The sequence below is a fragment of the Gobio gobio genome (genome assembly GCF_949357685.1).
Source record: "Gobio gobio genome assembly, chromosome: 2".
Taxonomy (NCBI): Eukaryota; Metazoa; Chordata; class Actinopteri; order Cypriniformes; family Gobionidae; genus Gobio; species Gobio gobio.
This window is the reverse complement of record NC_137098.1, coordinates 40,692,885-40,714,473: the sequence shown is the minus strand read 5'-3', so window position 1 is coordinate 40,714,473 and position 21,589 is coordinate 40,692,885. Positions and strand designations below refer to the sequence as shown.

The 21,589-nt window shown below is 38.5% G+C and overlaps 2 protein-coding genes across 14 annotated transcripts; one reads left to right on the top strand and one right to left on the bottom strand.

Moving 5' to 3' along the window:
* The first annotated feature begins 294 nt into the window (after positions 1–294).
* Positions 295–19,830, top strand: lsp1b (lymphocyte specific protein 1 b). 13 transcript variants are annotated; one of them, XR_013818226.1, is made up of 16 exons: positions 336–678; positions 3,293–3,445; positions 3,788–4,238; positions 4,364–4,473; positions 5,195–5,260; positions 5,339–5,555; positions 7,597–7,635; positions 8,362–8,405; positions 8,932–9,013; positions 9,499–9,633; positions 10,655–10,753; positions 11,842–11,896; positions 12,187–12,262; positions 12,339–12,431; positions 12,682–12,769; positions 18,927–18,998. XR_013818226.1 is itself a non-coding variant. In XM_079839653.1 (14 exons), exons 1-13 carry the CDS (start codon positions 620–622, stop codon positions 12,760–12,762), a joined length of 1,629 nt encoding a protein of 542 aa, XP_079695779.1. In that variant the 5' UTR covers positions 344–619; the 3' UTR covers positions 12,763–12,769; positions 18,927–19,830. The 13 variants fall into 13 exon arrangements, 4 of the variants coding, with proteins under 4 accessions (XP_079695780.1, XP_079695782.1, XP_079695779.1 ...); XR_013818223.1 differs by lacking the exon at positions 5,195–5,260 and having other exon boundaries at positions 295–678; XR_013818222.1 differs by lacking the exon at positions 11,842–11,896 and having other exon boundaries at positions 344–678; positions 18,927–19,827.
* On the bottom strand, positions 12,778–21,083 carry LOC307140269 (uncharacterized protein). Its single transcript, XM_079839642.1, has 3 exons — positions 21,029–21,083; positions 20,713–20,743; positions 12,778–18,377 (listed from the first exon to the last, which is right to left on the bottom strand). Exon 3 carries the CDS (start codon positions 18,367–18,369, stop codon positions 14,011–14,013), a length of 4,359 nt encoding a protein of 1,452 aa, XP_079695768.1. The 5' UTR covers positions 18,370–18,377; positions 20,713–20,743; positions 21,029–21,083; the 3' UTR covers positions 12,778–14,010.
* Positions 21,084–21,589: the final 506 nt, after the last annotated feature.

Below are 21,589 nucleotides of genomic sequence, written 5' to 3'. Positions count from 1 at the left end.
TGTGCAGTGGTTATTATAATTATTATATAATTATAATGGAGATTATGTGTTTATCTCGACTTGTGTACTTAGCCTACCTGTTTATTATCTTTAGGCACGTGGATATATAGGTTCTGAACAGTGTCTGACAACATATGGACTAGTGGCCCTGCAATGCTATTGTTTTGGTGTGTGTGCGTGTGTGCGTGTGTGTGTGTGTGTGTGTGTGTGTGTGTGTGTGTGTGTGTGTGTGTGTGTGTGTGGTATCATCTTACTTTCTCAGGGGACCATCACATGACTGATTAGCTTTCTGCTGATTGGAAGAGAGAACTGGAAAAGACAGGAGTCAGAGTTTCAAAGCTCTGAATGAAAAACACATGGAGAGAGACAGAGGAAGGGAGTGAGTGGAACAGAGAGAGAGAGAGAGAGATAGAGAGAGAGAGAGAGAGAGAGAGAGAGAGAGAGAGAGAGAGAGAGAGAGAGAGAGAGAGAGAGAGAGAGAGAGAGAGAGATTGACTAAATCCTGCTCAGCTAAAAAAGAGGGGGAGCACATTCACACCCTTTAGGGGACTCACAGGAAAGGAGAGAATCAGAGAACCAAGCAGTCAGATATCGTATTGAGTCAGTGAAACACATAAACATGTCCAGCTCAATCCTGCGAAGGAATTCCAGCAAAAAGGGATTAGAGAAACTCCAGAGGTGAGATGTTCTTCATTTGTATGAGTGTGTGTGTGTGTGTGTGTGTGTGTGTGTGTGTGTGTGTGTGTGTGTGTGTGTGTGTGTGTGTGTGTGTGTGTGTGTGTGTGTGTGTGTGTGTGTGTGTGTGTGTTTGTGGCCATTTGGTCAGAGGTGTGGTCTTTGATCTACAGAGTCACAACAGTTCCTTTGCCTTTAAATGGAGTATGCTGCAGTTAATTAAATCCTGTTTCATGAATCTTGATTTAACCTAAACTGTATCATGCTGATAGTAATGATCTGTTTTATCTAGAAATGCTGTAGCACTAGATTTCACAGTTTATCAGGCAGGACAGAGGGGTCAAGAGGGAAACACAGAGCACGAGTTATGCTGTTTATCAGTTCTTCAGAGTGTTTAGGGGGAAGGGTTAAAATCGTGTCAGTTTTTTTGCAGTCACTCTAAATTTCATACAAATTCTATGGTTAAAGAATCCATAGTTGCGGATGTAGTGAGACAACAAATCATCAGGGCTTCCCACCCAGGTGTTTTGAGGGTAGATTATTGTGTTGTTACATAGTTGTGAGCGATGTCATGAAATGATAATGTGTCTGTCCTTGAGGATGTGTCTGTAGTTAAAGTAAAATCTGTCCCAAAGCCGTCCCAGATGGCTGCTGTTCACACGGCACATGGTGAGTCAATTCATGACATCATATGGAATGGCAATGACAGGCTTCAATAGCTTCTTTTATTACTGGAATTTTCCTGAGGGTGGTGACATCATCAGATCTCCCCCTGCTCTAAATCTGCTGGATCTGCGATACAGAGCGGCCCCCTCCCACTCTGCCCTTAGGATCTGGAGATCCTCTAAAGTTTAAACTGCCGGAAAATTTGAGCTGTTTCAACACCCAGCAACTCACACTGGGTTTATTAAACAAAGGAAATAGTGCAGTTATTATTGAGGTTATGGATTTAGGCTATAGCTCTGCTTTAATGCTTGCCATGTTTATTTACTCAGTTCTCAGTTTGATATGTTTTGTAACAGATTCAAATGTGTAAGCAGAATGTGTATGGTCGAAAAATTAACTACTCTGTTTCTAACCACAACAGTCTAGAGAGATGTAGGCTATGTGTTTTTCTTCTTCCATGTGTAACATAATGTGATCATGGAATTAAGATTTACTGAACCACTGTTTATTTGGAGTTGGCCATTCAGAATGTTTGTTTGATAATCACAGATAAACAGAGTTAGAAAATATATAGAGTTGCAATGAGAACAACATAGTTGCTTATTTAGGACAGGTTAAAGACATATTCCTTTACAAAAAAATATGTTTATTCAAGTGTGCTTTTATATGCTTCTTTTAAACTAAAAATAAGAAAGTCTACTTTCAGTCTAATTTCTATGTACTTCTCAGAAATATACTTAAAATTGCACAAGTATAAGTATAAGTCAAGTATACTTGACTTATACTGACAGAAAAGTCTAAGTAGCCCTATCTTTGGCCTATACTTTTAGTGTACTCAATATTTTGATCGAGATCGAGGCCTATTTAAAAGTAGTCTATAATTAAGAATTCCTACTTGGCTTGTAAACTTAAAAGGTTCGAAAATATTTATTTATAAAGAAATTGACTTTTTGTGTAGGCTAGTCCACTGGTAGTGTACATAGGAATTTACTTCAAATCTACTTTACTCTTTCGCCGCAATTTCACTGTCATACGGTAGGGGGCGTTATTACGGATCTTCTGAAAGAGTACAGAATCTCTGTATCAAAACACAGGTGAAGAAAAAACAGAAACAATTGATAGAAGGTTGCTAATGCAAAATATAAAATAACACGATCGTCAAACATTAATCAGCATATAAACTGCCGAATGAAATGTCAAACCCATGAAGAACATCTGTGTTTTGGTCATCGTTCGATTCAGACGTCAAGTTAGTCTTTCGTTAGCTTTTTGTTTAAAATGTCGCTTTTTTTATTGAAACTTGCCCACATTCAAAAAATGATGCATGAAGCTAGAATAAAAAAAATTTAAATCGAAAGAGTTAAAGAAAAGTTAAAGGCATATTTTAAGTATAAAAATGTAATACCTTAATAGGAACATATAGTATACTTAAAGTGCAAAAATAATATATACATTGCAATATAAATATTAATATTGGTATACTTATATACTACATAAAGTATACTTAAAAATATACTTGACCATTACTTAAGTATACTTAAAAAATAAATTTAATGGATGACTGGGAAAACCCCCTCTGCACAATAATATAAATATTTAATAAAAGGTGTTGTTACAGTTGTTTTGTTTAGTTTCTGTAATGTCAGCCCCCATAAAGGAAGCCAGTGAGCCATTTCCTGCCAGTGTGAACCTTGCACTTCCTGTCCATGTTTAGCTTATTTCCTGTCCATCTTTGACCCTACCTTCTGTCAGATGACCCCATCGCTGTCATAATAATGATGATGTGCTATTGTTCTGAAGATAAATCATCTTCTGTTTACCTTCATGCACAACACAAATGCTGCATTCTTGATTTAGTGATCTTATTTTTGTTCTTAAACAGAAATTATGAATATTATTATTAATAATAATTTATCATTATTCATTACATTACTTGTTTTTGTGTATACAGGATCACTGCTCAGCGCAGTGTGGAGGATGCAGAAGAAATTGAGAGAGAACGACGACGGCGTGCAAGAGCCAGTACCTCTTCTGAGGCTTCTCAAGCTACTGTGACCCCACAGGACAGCCCTTGCACTGCACAACCAGTGACTCTGGACAACCAGTTAGTTTCAAAAACCTTAACGCATACTCCAGTCTTCATCAAATACATAGAAGGAACTATGTTGTGTGTATTTGTTTTGTTTCCATGGAATCTCAACCCCCAGATTGTGGCTCAAGCCAGCTTTCTCTGTCTTACTCATTGTGTTGTGTTAATCTGTTTGTGAGTTTGTATGTGTATGTGACAAGACCACACCTGTTCATTTGATTCAGTTACAGAGTCTTCTGTTCTATTATATTCTATTATATTCTATTCTAACAGAATCAGCTGTTGTAAGTAGACTATTTATTCTTATATTGATATCTTAGTGAGTGGCAATTCTGAAAATGTTTCACTGTTTGCTAGGGGACAGAATGATCTGGTTGCAAGGTCTCCTCCATCCTCTCTGGAAGAGGACGAAGGCTTCAGTGACTGGACACATCTCAGCAGGCGCAAACAGGAACAAATGGCACATAAAGATGTTGAAACACATCTCAACGGCTCTCATCACTCAAAACCCCAGCTCTGCTCCAGCATTGCTCAACGTAGTAAACTGCATGATGTAAACGCGAATGACAGCACCCCATTTATACAGACTCGACCCCCCTTTTCAAATCAGCAAAACCTGGATGAGGATGGTAATGATGAAGACTGTGGTGCCAGAGAGCAGGAAAGAAGGGCTAATATTAAGGCAGCAGAGAGGGAGGAGGGAGAGATCAGACGGTGGTCTGCAGAAGAGGATGATCCGAGAAGAATTAAAGCTCATGAATCATCTTTCCGGAAAAAACTAAATCAGAGTTGTGATATGGATGAGAAGGTACAATATTTAAGAAAGCATTTAACCTTAATCCTGTCGTGCATCAAAATCAGTCTTTCAAAGGTGCCTACTGTAACTGTTTCATGCAGCGAACATACAAGCTCCTGAATCTGTTCCTTTTACAGAGAGAAAAGAAGGTAGAGATGAAGATATCCTACACCTCCACAGTCGTCCTCCAACAGAATGGGAGACAGTACAGCACAAATGGACAGGAGGGGAGGAGAATAAATGACAGGTACAGGTGTAGACAGGCACACACTTCCATTATTTTCAGAGCTTCAAACACTTGAATGCATTAGGTCATTCTTGTAATGCAGCACTTATTCAGCTTTTAAAACTCAAACTTTAAATAAACTTTAGATAATGAAGATGCTTGTGTTATATAGGCTGTTATTATGTAAATAAAATATTTTGGGCTCAAGTTAAAGCTCTTAAACTTTATTCATTATAATTATTTACTGTAGCCTAAACCTAACAGGATGGAAACAGATATAGGGCCGGTTACATAAAATGTTTAGACAAGTCTTATAAGTTCATATGTCATCTGATCTTTTTATTTAAGACTGGTCAGAACGTTAAGTCAGTTACATAAAAAAGACACAGTCTTTTGTGGGTGTGTTTATGCAACTAGCCACTTAAGCTAACTATTGAATCGCTAACTATTAAATTGAGCTCTAAATGACATCTTGGGAGGACCTTGTTCATCTAATCCTGTTAATCACAATTTTAAAGCAATATGTGACTGCTTACCTCACTCATCACTCCTGCGACGGTTATGAAAATGCATCTGACATGCTATATGGAGACATATCGGTTTGAGAAGAGTGTGCCAATGATTGGGCAGCAATAGAGTTTGCTCTGTGTTGAGAAATGACATGATAAAATCACATGAGTTTCACAACGACTTCCCCAGAACAAATGCCCTTCCTGAGTTCAGCCCGTTTTATCTTACTCAGAGAAGTGAAGATACAGAGTAACATGGACTCTACAGTCGATTCAGCAGCTCTCAGCAGTCCAGAGAGGTAAAAAAAAATCAATGGATGTGAGGTAGAATACTTTGTTCATGAATCATTTCCCTTTTTCAATCTTGTTGTATCTAGTGTGTCGGAGGAAGTATTCGTAAAGAACAGTGAGGAGAACCAGCAGAACAGAGAAACAGGGGATCATACTCATGAGGAGGTGCAGAGGATGATGAGAGAGGAGGAGAGAGAGAGGAAGAGGAGGAATGTGATGGAGAAGTTAAAGAGGTTGAGTATATCCAGCGGAGATCCAGAGGAGCCCTTCAGTCCTCTCAGCCCCAGGAGCCCCTCCTACATGGTATGACATCATCATCACCAGACACATCGCACCTCAAAATGACATTATAATTGAAGACTTGTTACAGATATGTCCACACACGCTTGTTAAAGAGTATTCAAATGAACACTAACACAGTTTTTAATTGCTGATGGCATCATTATCTAACTCACAATGTTGACCTGCAAAACAAATGACAACATCTGGAATGATTAGTTTTATAGAGTGTCAATGACGTTTACATTCATTTTTGTTGGTCTAAGTTAGGGTTGTCCAGCAGATATTAACTCCAACCCTTATTAAACACACCTGAACCAGTGAATCAAGGTCCTCAGGACAAAGACTATATATACCAAAATGGTTCACTCATGAATGGGAGAAACTGCAACACGCAATATGGCTAAGTCCGCTTTTTAAATAAAAAAGCCAATTGGCATCACATCTATAGGCTGCATTTACATTGCAAGAATTAATGCACAGATCTGATCCTTTGATCATTTTTTATCCTTCCAGTTTACATTCACTTATAACACGACGCGTATCTACATATAAGTTAATCCCCGCCCAAACTAGAATGATTCAATTGATGATTGTGGTTGACCCTCAGGTTTTGAATGGCTGTATTTAAAAATTATTTATGTAATTCATGTCTGGTGGTTCTTTGACTTTAATGCACACCAGATGTTATCACACTTATGATACACTGGCCAACTAAGGTCAGTTGAGGACTTCATTGATTCTTGCATCCCAAAATTTTACTGAACGGATAAAAATGACAGTAGTTCTTGTTAGTTATTTTAATATCTACGGTGGTTAGAATTAGAATTCTGAAGTGAAATAAAGTAGCGTGGTAAGATTAAATTTATTTAAATGAATATGAGAAAAGCCCCATTTCCAACAGAAATTACCCGAAACAATTTGTCCCAGGAACTTTTTTTCCCCCAGACCGGTTGCTGTCTGCGTTTCCATAGCAGTCTAAAGTACCGTGAAGATTAGTCCGGTGACATATTTTTTAAACTTCATTGTTGATTTGAATAGCAAACAACTCTTACTGCTTGCACCGCAACTGACTTTTAGGTTGAAATAAAATGCTGGGTGAGCTCAACCAATCAGCATGTTCAGCGCCCAAGTCCCAACCCCTGAAAGTTTCTGAACTTAAAAAAAAAGTTCCACCTCGGAAGCAGGGCCGTTTTGAGGGGGACATTTTTACCCGGAACTTCATTCAGACCCCGGTTCCTGCGGTCGAAACACACAGAGTTACCACCCTAAAGTCCCTAGTTTCTGGGGAAAGTTCCTTTGTTGGAAACGCAGCAAAATAATTTGTGCATAAGAAACTACATTTACGGTACAGTTCATGTCAGATTGATTTAAAATATTTTATTTAAACGTGAGTGTGGCCAGCAGTTTTTGTTATTCTTGCATGCCTGAAAATGCGATGCAAATATCGCCACAAAGTGAACTGACTTTCAGGGTTTCAGGATTATTAGAAACTTCTTTCTGGTTGGAGCTAAAGTCTGCAGGAAGGTGGCCCACCATGAACAAGATTGGACACTCTGAGTCTGCAAAGACTGTATGATCTTGTTTGTGTCTGCGGGGACAAATGTCTCAAATGATAATAAACCTGAAAAACTTATATTGTAGAGACCTTTAATGAGGAAATACCTTGATGAAGAAAACATGTTTATAAAGGGAGTAAATATTGGCTTATTTGTTTTATACAATTATATTGTTTTTTGCAGTACAGTTTTTTTTTTTGCTGTACAATTTGGCGGTGTTTGCGGTGCAGAATTGTCACAAATCACCTTTATGAATAACAGATACTGATATAAAACATAATACAAAACATATGCTTGTGCATTGTGCTCAGTGGTGTTTTCACTCTGTAATTGGATCTTCCATGTGCTGTTTTTGTGACTCTGACATCTTCCATGTGCTGCGTGTGGTTCTAATTTCCCTTGCAATGGTGTTGTGGGTTGAGGGATAAAGATGACAGAACAGGAAGCATATGCTTTACATTGCTGAGGTGCTTTGTATGTGTGTGTTGTCTGCTTGCTGGTTTCAGGCTGAGGGTGAGGAGTGGCAATCAGAAGGTACAAGCTCGGTGAGTTGCTTACTATCTGCATGTGCATGATAGTATTAGAGTATTTGTGTGTGTGTCTGCTAGTACTGTGCACCTTACGCTTGCTTTATAAAGCTGCAGTTATAATTGCTTTGCGTTTGTTCTGTTTGTCTCTGATCATATTCCCTTCCATCTTACTTTTGCAATGTTCTGATAAAACAGATCCTGATAAAGTGAAGCACTTTTTTTATGTAAAAACATTTATGATGACCTCAGTGCCCCAAATATATCAGTGTGGAAGACTTATTTTAAAGGCAACAGATCAGTTCTTAACAGCACATATAGTGATGACATTTTAAAAACACAGGAAATTGGTGGCAGGAAGACATTTTGGGAACGCACACATACAAAAGCACCTCTTCTGTTGTGCAAAACTGAACCTTTTTGTGGAAGAAAGAAAGGGCAACCAGTTACAGGGATTTACAGAATCAACAAAGCCAGATGCAAAGCCCTCAGCAATGACATTATTAAATAATCTGCTTACAACATCAATGGGCTTTTCAGTATTGGCTCAAAATCTTGACAGAGTATGGCTTTGCTTTTTGCAATCATCATCTGTTACGCAATGAAGTTGCACTGCATTTCACTTTTTCCCTTTTGCCTGGAAACATTGCACAAAATATTGCCATAAAGGGTCTCATGTTTAGGACTGTAAACATACTTTGAATCCATTTACAAATAAATGTTGCTTTACTGTTCAATCTACAGATTACAGAGAGGACTGAGTCTCTAAACCGCTCCGTTAAAAAAAAGTAAGTAGACTTCAGATCAATGGGTACAAATGATTTATTGTAGGATTGTAAAAAGAAAAATCCCCTCATAGTATGGAGTGTGAGAAGAAGCAGGGGCACAACCGTTGTTTTTCTGTGGTGTGGTATGACATCATGGGTTCAGCAGTATTTTCTGTTATATCAAAACACGACACATGAATGATTCATTCATGAATGAACAGCTGTTTGAAACATGTTTCGCCTTTCAGGCAGGCAGGCAGACATGACATGACATGTTTCTCTTTATGCATCCTTCTCCTTCTCACTAAACAGGAAATAATGAAGGATTGTTTTGTCATTTATCACATCTCAGAAGCCTAGCTATTCTTTTCCACATTGTTTTGTCCTGGCATGATGTATAAACAATATACTTCACTCTGCTTTTGTTTGTATCTCTCACTACTTTATGAGTCATGGTCCTCTTCGTGTCACTGCTTGTTCTGAGATGATATGTTTCTTGGAAGAACAGTGGTGCTTAAGGTAATATTTCATCTGTTTGTGAAAACAGGAACAGCATAAAGAAAACCCAGCCTCCCACGATCATCTCGAAGTTAGATGGCAGATTGGAGCAGTACAACCATGCCATTGAGGTGAATTACCTTCACACGCACTTGTATAATGTCAGTTTCATAGTTAAACTTTTTGCATTTATTCCTATAAATACACCTGCTTAGCTAAATGCTGCTGCTTTTACATGAATTTCTTTGCACATGCAGCTCTCATTACCACACCCAATTTTTACGTACACCTGCTCTGATGTTTACCACTCTGATCTCACTGCTGGGGTGCTTTCAGACACCCTGCATGCACAGGCATCTCTTCTGTTAGTCATACTGACTCGCACAAACAATTGTGCTCTTAGCCGTTCCTCTGTTTTCCTGCCACCTAACTGTCAGGAAGTGTGTAAGAGTCCCATGGCAAATGTGTGTTTTATGGATCCAGGTGTTACTTTGCTTTTGTTGCTGAGAGTTAAGCAGGTGTTTTACCCCATATTCTCTGCTGTGAATCAGATAGCGTAATATTATAATCATAATAATAATATAACATCAAAGTGTGTGTTTTTCTGCATGTGCAGGAGTGCTATAAAGAGGGGAACATAGTCAAGCTAATGGATGTCCCAACATCACCAGAGCCCATATCTACTCGGAAAACCCTGTTTGAGGCAGGGGAAGCCTGGAATCAGAATTCAGCGAGGGCCGTGTCCTCTAAGGTTCATAATGATCATCCACTGTTTATCAACACATTATTTATGTCTGTCTGTTAAAATAGTTCACCCCAAAATAGAAATTCTGTCACCCCCCGTCCCCTTCCCACTACATATTAAGTCACTAGGGTTCAGTGATGTTTTAGACCCCTCTGACTGTCATTGTATTGACTTTAAAAAAAATTATGTTCCCCAAAAAAGAGAGAGAAAAAAGGGCAGTCATACAGGTTTAGAACAACATGAGAGTAAATAATAGGGGTGTGCATTGGGACTGCCCTCACAATTCAATTCGATTACGATTCACCAGGTAACGATTCGATTCAATTCGATTCTACGATGCATTGCGATGCATCAAAATTCTACTGCACACAACAAGGCAAATTTTTAATCAGTCATGAGGCAATACAAGCAGTCAGATATTGAACAACAGATTTTATTGGCTGCTATGTGTGTATTATCACTCTCCTGTATCTTTGACATAAATGTCATTAAATAAAATTGAATGGTACAGGGTATTGGATATGGCATTTTCAAACCTGAAAAAGAAAACATAAATCACTGCTTTCAGTGCTTTGAATGAGAAATGTTTCTCTTCTCTGCTTTAGAACTATTTGAAATTAAATAGAGCAATAATAACAGCCAACTTTTTCCAGCAGTGAACATAAGTGTTTTAATTAATCAGTAATCTCCCTCCGCCTCAGCCATCTTGATTGTTGTTGTTGTTATGACCCCGGAAGTAATTGAAACTTCACAACTTTATTGTCCAACTCAAGGCCAGAAAATAAACGATGACATAATCGATTATGGCACTTAGCCGCATCGATGCTGAATCGTGCATGCCCCGCATTGCGATGCATTGCCGAATCGATTATTGTTGACACCACTAGTAAATAATGACAGAATTTTTATTTTCGGAGAACAGAACGCTCAGAACGTTCATCACTCTCACTGCCATCATAGGTTTGACACTAAAAGTGAGTGAGTGAGTAAATGAATGAATAAATGATGACTTGTTAATCTGATTCAGGATACAGATGGAATGAATGTGGGTGTGGCAGATCTAATTAACCAATGGGTGAAAGGAAACTCTGATGTCAACAGCAAGAGCCCCTCCTCCAAAGCAGCTGTAAGTGTATATGGGTCTCTGAATGTTAAAGGATTAGTTCACTTCAAAACGAAAATTTCCTGATATTTTACTCACCCCCATCTCATCCAAGAAGTTCATGTCTTTCTTTCTTCAGTCGAAAAGAAATTACGTATTTTGAGGAAACATTCAGGGATTTTTCTCCCCATCATAGACTTCCATGGCAAATTCATTTTCCGAAGGTGCAAATCGATGCATTTTCAAAGGGCTTCACAGCCTCTGCGCGATTCCAGACGAGGAACAGGGTCTTATCTAGCAAAACGATCTGACATTTTGAATATGAATATACTTTTTAACCTAAATTGCTCATCTTGCGCTGCTCTGCGACGTGCCAAGCTAGATGTAGGCAGAAGTACCGCCCCGTACAAAGCGCACATGCGAAGACTAATACAAATGTCCTTTAGCAAAAAAAAGGTAAAACAATGATGTCGGACGATTTCAAAGTTGAAGATTAAGTGTTTTTTGGTAAAGGTCGTTTGTATTAGTTATCGCACGTTCTCTTGGGGCGGTACTTCCGCCTATGTCTAGCGTGACCTTTCCGAAGGGATTGCCCAATCCTTGGCACGTCGCAAAGCAGCTCAAGATGAGCAATTTAGGTTAAAAAGTATATATATATATATATATATATATATATATATATATATATATATATATATATATATATATATATATATATATATATATATATATATATATTTTTTTTTTTTTAATGGCAGATGGTTTCGCTAGATAAGACCCTATTCCTCATCTGGGATCGCGCAGAGCCTCTGAACCCCTTCAAAGCCCTCTGACACTGCATTGATTTGGACCTTCAACATTTTGGTTGCCATGTAAGTCTATGATGGGGAGAAAAATCCTGAAATGTTTTCCTCAAAAAACTTAATTTCTTTTCGACTGAAGAAAGAAAGACATCTTGAATGAGATAGATGGGGGTGAGTAAAGGATCAGGAAATTTTCATTTTGAAGTACTAATCCTTTAATTACATAGTTTCTTTCTTGAATCCTGCTAATAGTAATTTCCTTCTGAATCCTTCTTTTGTATCCTCTATGTTCTTTTTCTTGAACTTTAGTTCTCTTCTTTCCACTTTTCTTGTGTCTGCTGTTCTTCTAATCCTTTTCAATAAGGTAAACAATTCCTATCTCTCTTTTTCTCCATACATACTTAATAGTTGAGTGGATGGATTTAGGTGGTTTCTCACTCTTTCAACATGTCAATGGGGTCCACTGGGTTAAGTCTTGCAATGCCATTAAACTATCATGAAAGAATTTTAGAAGACACCAGCAATTTTAAAATATATGATGTCTGCTTTGTTTTTGTGACTTTTTTGTTTTGGACTGCTGCTGTTTGTGTTTTCTGGATATAACCTATAGAAAATATAAAAGATTTTGTAAGGTTAAAGTTCATGCTGTGGCAGGTCATGTGATGGGAGAGATCCCTGAAACAAGCCTGTTGCTCAATGACGCCATCTAGTGGTTAAGGCTTGAACCAAGGTAAAAAAATAAAAATAATAATAAAAATACATTAGTCTTAACTATGCCATTTATTATCTTTCTTTGTGTGTGTTAGTGTCAGGATGTTAAGGCTGGTGAGGTGCGTAACATAAAATCATTGTGGGAGAATCTGGGAGACAGCTTGTCACAGGATAAACCATGCACAAAGGTACATCAAGACTCCCCATGACACTAAACCATGATCAAACCTTCTTCTAAACTTCTGTTGGGTTTTAATTGTTCAATAACAACCAATCAGCATCAGTTCTTACAATCATCATTTGAGTGTGGCTGTTCACATTAAGCACAGGCTCATTCTCTTGCATTTGTAAAGTGTTATTTTAGATTTAGTAGTACTTAAGTCCCCTTCACTTGGCTTTTGAGGTTTAAAAGTTGTAATTTGATCTTCACCTTTTCAGGCATCAGCTGGAAAAAGGTACAAGTTTGTTGAGAGTGGGCACGGGAAGTATGAGAAGGTCTTCACTGATGACACAAACTAAGGATCAAGTAAGAAATGTATTTTCTTTATTCATATTTTTTTACTCAAAATAACAAAATATAAATTCAGCATGTTCATTACTACACAGACATAATTCATGCTTTACTAAAGTAACTAAATTATGATAATGTGCTGTACATTAGCTTTGTTTACCGCTGGTTATTTACAGAAACAAACACACTTAGCTATATTAAAATAACGTATGGGTGTACAGGGTAGGATGCATGTATGATGATTATTTGCTAAGTGGTTTCTCACTGTTATCATGCATAACAAAATCTGTTCTGGTTCCATTTGAAGTGTTTATTTAGGGATATATGTAGCCAGTTCTTTCAGAAGTAAGTCTCAGATGAATGCCAAATTTGAACTACTATGTGCATGTAGAGTGAGTAAAAGGCATGACATTGCAATCAGCTGGATTTTGCAACAGAGATCCCTGAAGTACAAGGGCTGCCATAATTACCAGCTTATAAAATGTTTCCCCCCCTTTTTTTCTGGCAGCCCGGTAGTATTCTGTAAATGTCACGTGCCTGCTGTCACACCTATCGGTCTAATGAATATTTGTGACACTGATCAACAAATTAATCCAGAAGCATGAAATCACTTGCAACATTTCACTAGAAATGTGTCAGTAAGAAAACATCCAAAACTTTATCCTAAAATAGAGTGAAAATGAACACATCTGAAATTAGTAAGGTATTATTTCATGATCAACATATTGAGATTACATTTTTTATTTTAAATGTCCTTCTTTCATGTTCTAGTTATACCTTTCCACTTTTCCTTCTGACCTTTTTAAAATAAACAACACTTCATGTCATCATGTCATTACTCATTCTGAGCAGGGCTCTTGACACCGCTCAGGACATCACATTCTGAAACTCTCTATTCAGAACACGTCTGCTCGCACCACCCAGCTCAGCTGACGTGAGCAAACTGAAACCCAGGATCCATCCATATTGCTCTCTGAGCCACTTTCCTTGTTTGATCATTCTCACCATTACGTTTTCAGCCCTTGCTCACTTCCTCACTCGCCACATCACGAACAGCTGCACCCATCAGTCGCTCTCTCAATGCAGGAATGCACTAGGCCTCAATTTCTGCTGACCAGCTCAGAGCAGAGTGCAGTGCATGGTTTATCTCATGAAGAATAAGGCAATTGCATTTACAGCACTACAATTCTACATAATTGGATAATTTTGTAGTTGAAATCAACTTTACACTGTTTACACTTTACACTGAAATTCAATCAAACATCTTCCATTGTTCCTGTAGATGTACCGAATCCTCTGGCTGTTCTGTTGAAGTCTTTCGGCTCTTCACCTTTCTGTTTGCGATTCAGCAGCCCTCTTTCAAAGGAAGTAGCTATTTTGTTAAGAGGTTTGGCAGCTGCCTCTTTCAGCTTCCGGGCATTGAAGCGCGGGCTGTAGAGAAGGATGGGCAGACGGTGGACAAAGGATGGGACTATCTGGCCATCCTTCTCTATGTTTTTCGTCTCTTCCTCGGTTTTGTTGCTATTTATCTGCTTCATAATGTTCTCCTTTGTAGCAAACATATGAAAAAGTACAGCATCCCATATTTTTGTTACCATGGGCTCATCTTTCTTTTTTTCGACCACATCCTGTCCTCCCAATGACTCTTCTTTGGCCCTTGCAGACTTGTCTTTACCACTTATTTTTATATCTGCTTTCTGAGCATTTTTCTCTGCATCAGGCTCTGGAAAACTGGGGGCATCAGGTTCAACAACCATGTGTTTTTTCAGCCTTGTCCACCCACTGAGTTTGGCTTTTAGGCCTTTGGGTTTCTGAGCACCCTTGGGTTCATTTAGTCTCTTCTGGTCATCTGGTGTGGGTTCAGAAGGAGTCTCTTTGCTAAACTTGCCATCTTCAGTGGCTATAGCCTCGTTTTGTCTTTCAGTGGCTAATGAATCTTTGAATAAACACTTCTGAGGTTTTGAGGTATCAGACTTTAAAACTTTAACTTCTGCATCTGTGATGAGATCAATTTTTGAATCCTGAGCAGTTATATGTTGTGCCTTTACATCCATATTTGATGCTTTGGCTTCTGTCTGGGATTTAGCACAGCTTTCCTCAGATGAAGAGAGTGCTAGAGATGTGGCAGCCTTGAGAAGCATTGCAGCAAGACCATTTTCTGCATTTGGAGCTTTTCGAAAAGTTTTGATATTTGAACGCGGTAAAGCCTTTTGAGTGTCAGATTTTAAGGATTTGGACTGCATGCTATCCATATTCGATTTGGTGTCTTGGAGTACGTTATTTGATGGTTTGATTGAATTCCTTTGTATTGTTGTTGAATTGCTTGATTTAGATTCAACTTTAACTTTACCACTGATGGGTATTAAGTCTTCATTGCAGTTGTCTTGTTTCGAGGATTTATCCATTGCCAAGAGCGTGACTAGACTCTCTGTGTAAGGTGCAGGTGAAAATATCTGTCCATCTGAGGGAATTTTGGTTAATGATTTTCTTTTGTTTGAAGGGCTTGGAATAGATTTCATGTTGTTGTCATGTTTCTGGATTTGCTGACCTTTGGTTTCTTCTGTGTTTTGGTTGATTTTAGCAGTGGATTTCAAGGAAGGAAGTGTTGAATTTGGGTTTAATAAAACATCAGTTTTATTAGCTCCTGGTTTAGAGTGAACTGTCGAAATAGATACATCTGATTTAAATGTATTTGCAAGTTGAAATGCCTCCAGTTTATAGGGACTTACTCCTGGTTTAGAGTGAACTGCTGGATTAGATACTTCTGATTTAAATGAATTTGCAAGTTGAAATGCCTCTGGTTTAGAGGGACTCGCAGTATTAAATATATCTGTTTTAGGGGGATTTGGATGATTAAATATATCTGATTTGGGCAAAACTACAGGAGTGGCTGCATTAGACTTATATGTGGCTTCATGTCTGGTTATTTCTGTCTTTGATGGGACTGTAAAGCTAGAACCTAACATTGAGTGACCTGTAGATTTAGTTTCCTCTAGCTTTGAGAGGGCTGCACGTTTAATATCAGGAGGGACTTTAGTGTAACTTCTGGTGTCTGCAGATGGCATTCTAGAATCTGTGATATTGGTTGAGTTTGTTGTGATTTTATTTACAGTGAAACCTTCATTGTTGGTGTTTATGATATTGTGGAGTTGATTGCCTGTAATGATGGCAGTAGAGGAGTCACAGACAGCAGAGTAAGTTTCTAAAGAACTTTTTGATAAACATGGCATGGTCTTCTGCTCTTGATTTGCAGAAACGTGTGATGGCATCATTTTCACTGATGCAGGGTTAAAACTTTCGGTTGGATATATAGATCTGTGTGCAGTCTCTGACTGCACTGTTTGCAGTGGGATATTTTGAACTGACAAGAAATTCTTTGTTAACAATCCGGTTATATTTGAGTTCTGAATATTTGATTGTGCCAGGGGAAAAGGGTAAGTTGGCATTTTTTTCCCCTCTGCTGCAAAAGGAGGGGTGGGGATGTCTGTAGAGCCTAAATGTAGTTGTCTAGGAGCCTCTGCTACAGCAATGGGGTTTACGACCATTCTTAAAGGTGTATTTTGAAGCCCATGGTACATTGCATCTTCAGAATTTAAAGCTAGGGGCCTTGGTTGTACTCCGGGGATTGTCTCTTGCTCCTTTAAACTCTGATCTGCTATTTCCGAAGTGGGATTATTGATAGTTTCTATTTCAGTTTTGTCAGTTACTAGTACCTTTGCTTGGTTTGTCATCGCATTTTGCGAGGGCAGCACAGCCACTGAAATTTGTAAAGCCTCTGATCCCGCTGAGGATTTCTCTGCATTGAAATCAGATACAAAGCTAAGTTTGTCTTGAGATGTCTTGGTTGTAGTTTTAGACATGTTTTTAATATCTTCTGGTACTTCAGGCTTAGACACAGATGAATCACTGTGTGAATTCACCTTGATTCCACCATAAGCAGTATATTCCGCAGGTGTCAACCCGTAGTATGTTGACTTTCGTTTCGAGACGTTTATATCATTTTGCAATGGCCTCTGATTGCCCACAAACCGTGCTGGTGGTCTTGGTGACCAGTATACAGGAGCACTGGGTGTTTGGTAGTTTCGGGAGGGTACAGGCATGGTTGTTTCCTCACTTACATCTGTTGGAACAGACTTGGTTGGTGTCGTTATACAGGTTTCTGAAGTTTCAGTTTTAGTCATTGGATACTCCTGTAGAACTGTAGATGTAAGCACTTCACATGCTCTAGAGCTTGACTTACTAGCCTCGGTAGGGGTCTTAGATAAGGAAACTTCACATTTAGAAATCTTTGGTGTCAAGCATTCCTCAGAATAGGCATGAGAAATGAATGGTTTGAGTCCTCTGGTTAACACAACACCGTTTGGAATGGAATTCATTATTTTATCCACAGCATTTTTTTTAAGGCCATCATCATGATCAGCTGCTGCACTCTGAGCTTTTACACTAATCGATGAGGGAGGTTGAAGTATGGGTCCCTGATAGTTTTCTGTAGAGACTCTTGCCTCCATTGTGGAGGATAATGTAGAGTTGAATGCAAACAAGGGTTGATTATCTGCAGAAGCTTCAAAAACAGGCCTTACTGAGCTTACATGTGTATTCATCTGACTAGAAGGTGGTTGAACTGCATACCTCGTCCCTGAATTTTGATTACCATCTATCTCTTGATTTTTTGCATTAGATGGTGCTTCTTGTAAAGCTGAACCACAAGCCCAGGAGTCTTGAATAGCGGGCTTTGATATCTCATAAAATGAAGTTTTTGGAGTATAAATCGTTGTTTGTGGAAAAGCAGCTATTTTCTCCATTGCTGGAGTCTTGAATTGTGACTCAGATGTTTCCATGACGTGACTGTTTGTGAGAGGTGTGTGAGTAATGAGTGCAGGTGCAATGTTTTTATATCCTTCCACATTGGATTGGCTCACTGGAACCTGAGAGATTGATGGTTGTGTCTGGGAACCCGGTGCACTGGCTGATGTCAAATTTGGAGCGGAAGGTCGAACTGAAGCCAAAGGGGGAGCTTGTATTTGCACTGAGGCTTGATAGGTCCGTTGTTCGCCGAATGTGCCGTGCGTCGTCCTTAGTCTTGAGGAACTGGACTGTAGCGTTTGACTGAAGGCTATCTCAAAGGATGTATCTGGGTCTGCATCTGTGGCCTGCTCTGAGTCATCGTCAAAAAGGATAGATGAGCATGTGTATAGAGGTGCTATCTGGTGCTCCAGCGATCGGGCAGGGTAAGAGTACGACTGCGCAGACAGTGTGGGCGTGGAACTGTAGTGTGAGTTGGTGGGGTAAAAGTATGGGGAGGTGGAGTGACTGTAGAAAGGGCTGCTGGAGGAATATCGAGACTCAAGGGTCCTGCTAAAGAGAGGGGTTTCTGGAGTCCTTGGAGGTGTGGAGATGTCACTGTGCTCCAGGTCAGGGCTGGCCTCATTTACTGGTGACAGATTTGACCGGAATGGGATGGGTGTCTGACAGGAAGAGCCGACTTTCTTTTTGCCACTTTTCTTCAGGAGTTTCTGCAAACGGGCATTGTCTCGCCCTGGTTTTGGCAGTATAGGGGGAGGGTACTGCTGTGGAAGCAGACTAGGCTGACTACCATAACTTAAAGCCATCAGCATTTCAACACCTGCATTAAAAACAAACCACAAATACATGTCTGGTATTAAAAATAAAACTTCAATTTAGACTGAATGCTAACTTTGGTTTTAAACTTGATCTCTCTTTCTCCATATGAACTGGGGATTTCACTACATCATCATGCTTAATATATGCTTAAAGAATTCAAACGTCTGGATTCCATTTTTTGGGATTAGCCTACATACATTTAGGACATGTATAAAAAAAGTTTTTTCTTAGGTTTAAATAAAACAAATATTGTTAAAGTATGTTTTACAAGAAAATACTATTTTATTCTTTCTACTTAATTTCAATTTGTTTCAAAAAAAATTCCAGTGTAGATAACTTAAATAACAATGTAATTAATTTGAAGACTATTGTATGTCCAAACCCAGAAGCTAATTTGATATTTAAATTTTTACTTGAGGGTTACATGCAGGATATACTTCTCACGCTTAAATTGATGGGATTTATGATTATATATATATATATATATATAGTTTCATTGTTGTGGTTAATGTAAAATAACTGCCCTCTCTCTCTCTCCCTCTCTCTTTAGCTGGCTGCTAGACACAAAGATGCCTGAAGACAGGATGCTGATGTGATCACCATCCTTCAGTTATTGCACTGTAAAAAAAAAAAAAATCCCACAAAAATATTTTGGAAACCTTTTACGTTTTAATTGGTGCCTTATATTTTAAGTACAATCAAGGTGGTGCCAAGGCCACAATCACTTTGAATGACTTTACTGATGATGAAAATCAAGTTGTAACTTTAAAAACTCGTATAATTGGGTAAAAGTGATATAAACTATTGTAACAAGTTACCTATTTGGAAACAAAGATGCTGTTTTAATCACAATTGACAATTACTGTGTGGTTATTAGTTACAATAACATCACATGAATGTTTCAACCCTTAAATCATGGTTTTCCAATCCTGTCCTTCTGAGTTTAGCTCCAACACAACTTCCTGCCTGGAGGTTTGTAGTGATCCTGAAGACCTTGATTAGCTGGTTCAGGTGTGTTTAATTAAGGCTAGAGCTAAACTCTGCTGGAAGTTGGACCTTAAGGAACAGTATTCAACACCTCTTCTTTAAATACAAGGATTTTTGTGAAAACAAAAGTAATTTACAGTACAGAAAATAAATACGCAGAAATTATATATATACATATATATAACGTGTATATGTATAACGTGTTGTTATACATATATCAAAATGTTGAATCATTTCTTTCTAGCTGATACAAATTTTCTTTTGGTTTAATTAGCATTTTCATTTTGAGCATTCTTACTCTTAATGTTCTGGTCTCATTTAGTTTTCTTTCCTTTCTCATGATTGTCTTTTAGAATATTGTCTCCATATAAGTGAATAATATTCTGTTAAGTAGCATTAACCAATCAACCAAACAACTGTGCAGTGTAAGGTGTATTTGACACAAATAAAACTCATACATTTTCAGGAGTGTTTTGTCTCTTTGTTCAATTCTACAATTCTTCACTTTTATAAGTTGTAGAATGTCTTTCCATGTATATTTACATTTAGACATCCTGCAGTTCACAGGCATCTAAATACCGTGATTTCAAGGTTTTTTGTTTTTTTGTTTTTTTAGGGTCAGCCTATGTTTTTAATAGGTTAATAAGCATACATGACCCTTAAATATGAATTGATCAAATTCAAATTGACCATTATCCAGAATGGTCAATATTGTAATATTCTTGCGTGTACATACAGTCTGTGACTCCCTCTGTATCTGGGTTACTTTAGTATCTGTGTGTATTCTAGTGCCTGTGTGTGACAGTAGCCTAGTGTCCCTGAAATGTGATCTTGAGCTGCTCTACGTTTTATTTTTGCTCACGGAAAGACTGCACATCCTGCAACTACAATAAGATAAACACCTCAGGCTCAATTCTCTCACAACAGCACAGAGGTGGAAATTACACTAATAACTACTTTTATTTAGAATGCATTTAATCATTTTCTTATAATACATCAGATAGATAATTATCATTTTGTTTTTTTTATCTTGTATTACTGTGTATCTGATTGTCAAACATGTTAACCTCAGTGACCTACTTCCCTGCCGTATTAATGAACTGTTCTGAGGTCTGTGTGAGTGTGTGCTTTCCTTAGACCTGTGTCAGATGAGTGCTGAAGACCTGAGACATCCCTGTTTGATTTAGGCTCTATTAGCATAATGCCTCTGTTCCATTAACAGTGGAAAGACTTCATGCTAAATCGTTGTTCTGTACACGATTGTGTATTCTAACACATGCAATGGCAGTATTTTTGAATAAAATACTTCCGGGTATGATGATAGTGCTATAAGCATTCATGAGACTTACAGTGAGGCCAGGAGAGAGAGATGATTCTGATCTGCAAAAGAAATTAAATGAATATCAGTTAACAAGTACTGTGAAATACATTTACAAAGTGCACAAATGCCACATGCTGGCTATTCATATTATATATGCCAAACAAAGATGTTAAATGACAAAGCAGCTTTCAATGGTTTTAAGGCAGGCACTTTGACACTTGTAGTGCTAGTCAGCACAATGAGCAGAGGCCTAACGTCTCTCACACAGAGCCAGGCACCAGACACCCACTAACAGATCACAGACACACTGTTAATGAAAGCTAAACTGCATTTTTTGTTTTTACCTGTGCAAGTACTGCTGTGCAATTAAGTGTGCGTCTGCAGGGTCCAACTCCGTGTGAGTGCGGTGGGGACAGAACAGAGCAACAGGACATGGTGACCTACCCCTTTTCCATGCCAAAAATAAAACTCCTCGCCCTGAATTCAAGCTGCGCTCTGACAGCCAGTGAGATGTAACCAGCAGGGGCTTTCCACTTCACCTGAAACGTATGATGGGCCCAATGCATGTTAGGTTATCAAAAGTCTTTCTCATTTGCTATATTTTGCATTTATGATGTTGAAGACAAGGTATTGCTGTGTTATGCAGTGGTATAATTGATAACTAAGTCTGCTGATATGTTTTGGTTGTTGGTACAGATTCACATTTAAAGTCGGCATGAAACTGAACTTGCAATAGTCTTTTTTTTGCCCTATTGTGATTTGTGACATACACTATATTGGCAAAAGTATTGGGACACCCCTCCAAATCATTGAATCCTGGTGTTCCAATCACTTCAGGCATGCAGACGCTTCTACAAACATTTGTAGAGGTGAAGAATGTGTAGCTCTCAGGAGCTCAGTGAATT

Coding starts and splice junctions, on each gene's coding strand:
- lsp1b (XM_079839653.1), top strand. CDS start 620: ATGTCCAGCTCAATCCTGCGAAGGAATTCCAGCAAAAAGGGATTAGAG. Junction 3,446..3,787: donor CCAGTGACTCTGGACAACCA/GTTAGTTTCAAA, acceptor ACTGTTTGCTAG/GGGACAGAATGATCTGGTTG. Junction 8,406..8,931: donor AACCGCTCCGTTAAAAAAAA/GTAAGTAGACTT, acceptor TTGTGAAAACAG/GAACAGCATAAAGAAAACCC.
- LOC307140269 (XM_079839642.1), bottom strand. CDS start 18,369: ATGCTGATGGCTTTAAGTTATGGTAGTCAGCCTAGTCTGCTTCCACAG.